The 1,725-nt window shown below is 48.3% G+C and overlaps 1 protein-coding gene across 1 annotated transcript; it reads left to right on the top strand.

The window, feature by feature from the left end:
- The first annotated feature begins 330 nt into the window (after positions 1 to 330).
- Positions 331 to 1,187, top strand: LOC147617743 (18.1 kDa class I heat shock protein-like). The gene is made up of 2 exons (XM_086775561.1): positions 331 to 687; positions 805 to 1,187. The coding sequence occupies exons 1-2, from the start codon at positions 474 to 476 to the stop codon at positions 1,077 to 1,079; spliced, it is 489 nt and encodes a 162-aa protein (XP_086631687.1). The 5' UTR covers positions 331 to 473; the 3' UTR covers positions 1,080 to 1,187.
- The last annotated feature ends 538 nt before the right edge of the window (positions 1,188 to 1,725 follow it).

The following is a 1,725-nucleotide window of genomic DNA, read 5'->3' as shown; positions in this document are numbered from 1 at the left end:
TATGGATGTAATATTATATACTCATTTGAGACCATAATCTTGACAAAGTGACCTGCTCATCAAGTTGGGGCAAGAGAAAATTCTGAAAATTAAAAGGTTTTACTACCACAACCCTTAAAAATTCGCCTACCTTCAACTCAAATTTCAAAATGTAATTTTCAAAAATCTGAAGTTGGATTTACACTAAACCCCAGTTTTTTTGGAGCACTTAGGAGGAACCCTTGCGAAAATTAGAGGCTTCTAGAACCCTCGGAAAGGAATGTTCGGGAAGCAGGTAGTAGCTCCAAGAAGGCCCTCCTCCGCTACTACTACGTTTATAATAAACCTCCACAGAGCGACTCTCCTCATCTCATCGCATCTCAATTCGCGCGCCCCCCTCACAGCGGCTACACTCTCTCTCTCTCTCTCTCTCTCTCTCTCTCTGCTGCCTTCCTCTGCCCTCACAGCAGTTACCAGTACAGTAGAAGGAAGAAATGGCCCTCTCTTTGTTCGGCCGCAGCAGATCAGGCGAAGATCCCTTCGACTCCCTGCTCTTCGATTCGCTCGCCTTCCCGTCTTTCTCTTCCTCTCTGCGCGCCAGCTTCCCGGAGCACCCCAGCTTCGCCCGGGACGTGGCTGCGGTGGCTAATACGCAGGTGGACTGGAAGGAGACCTCGGATTCCCACATCTTCAAGGCCAACCTGCCTGGTAAGAATATCGCCCCCCCGCCCCTTTCCCCCTTCCTCCTCCGTCTCTTTTATCGGAATTGACTGCTCGAATATTCGCATGAGCAAAGTAGTGTGCCCCCGTGTGTGTGCTCTGCAGGTCTGGCCAAGGAGGACGTGAAGGTGCAGGTGGAAGACGGGCGCGTGCTGCAGATCAGCGGCGAGCGCAAGAAGGAGGAGACGGCCTCCTCGGACAGGTGGCACCGCGTAGAGCGGGCGCAGGGCAGCTTCCTTCGACGGTTCCGCCTCCCCGACAACGCCAAGGGGGAGGAGGTGAAGGCGGCCATGGAGAACGGCGTGCTCACCGTCACCGTCCCCAAAGTGCCCCCGCCGGAGCCCAAGTCTGCCGTCAGAAGTGTCCAGATCTCCGGCTGAGAGAAATCGTTCAAAGACTCTCTCTCTCTCTCTCTGTGTGTGTGGCTATGTATGTGGTCGAGTGATGGTCGTCATGTGTGTTTATATTACAGGGGATGTGTAGTAGAGGGACCGTTCTTGTAAAAGTTTTTTTTTAAAAAAAATAAAGGAATGTATGACAACTTCTCTTTTTAAAGGATTGGAAGCCTTTGTCGATAATGTCTATCTAGCTTAGCTTGTTCAACATCACGGACATGTATGATCATTTGTTTTGCTGATGTTTAAAGCATATATGAATGAGGAGAGAGAGATAGTGAGAGGATGGGTTATATGGATGAAGTGGTACATTAAAGGCTATTATACTTGCCTCTTAGCCATGCCACAAAATTTTGAGGAGTTGTCGTCGTCGCTATCTCCAAAGTTGTCATAAATATGCAATGGATCTAACTTCCATCAATAATATGATGCTGATCTTGGAAGTAGCGATCTATCTTTGATGTAGACGACGTCAAATTTAAGTAACTCTTCTTATGTCACAGCAAAACCTAGAAGGTGCACTTGGATTGTTCCCAAAGTGAGCGTAGTTGATCTTCTGTTAGTGGGTGGTTTTCCTTGCCAATCCATTCAATGTACACTCCTTAATGACCTCATACCATTGTTTGGTACG

The sequence above is a fragment of the Cibotium barometz genome, chromosome 36 (assembly GCF_041138505.1).
Source record: "Cibotium barometz isolate CiBa-2024 chromosome 36, ASM4113850v1, whole genome shotgun sequence".
NCBI lineage: Eukaryota > Viridiplantae > Streptophyta > Polypodiopsida > Cyatheales > Cibotiaceae > Cibotium > Cibotium barometz.
This window is presented reverse-complemented; position numbering and strand designations above follow the sequence as displayed.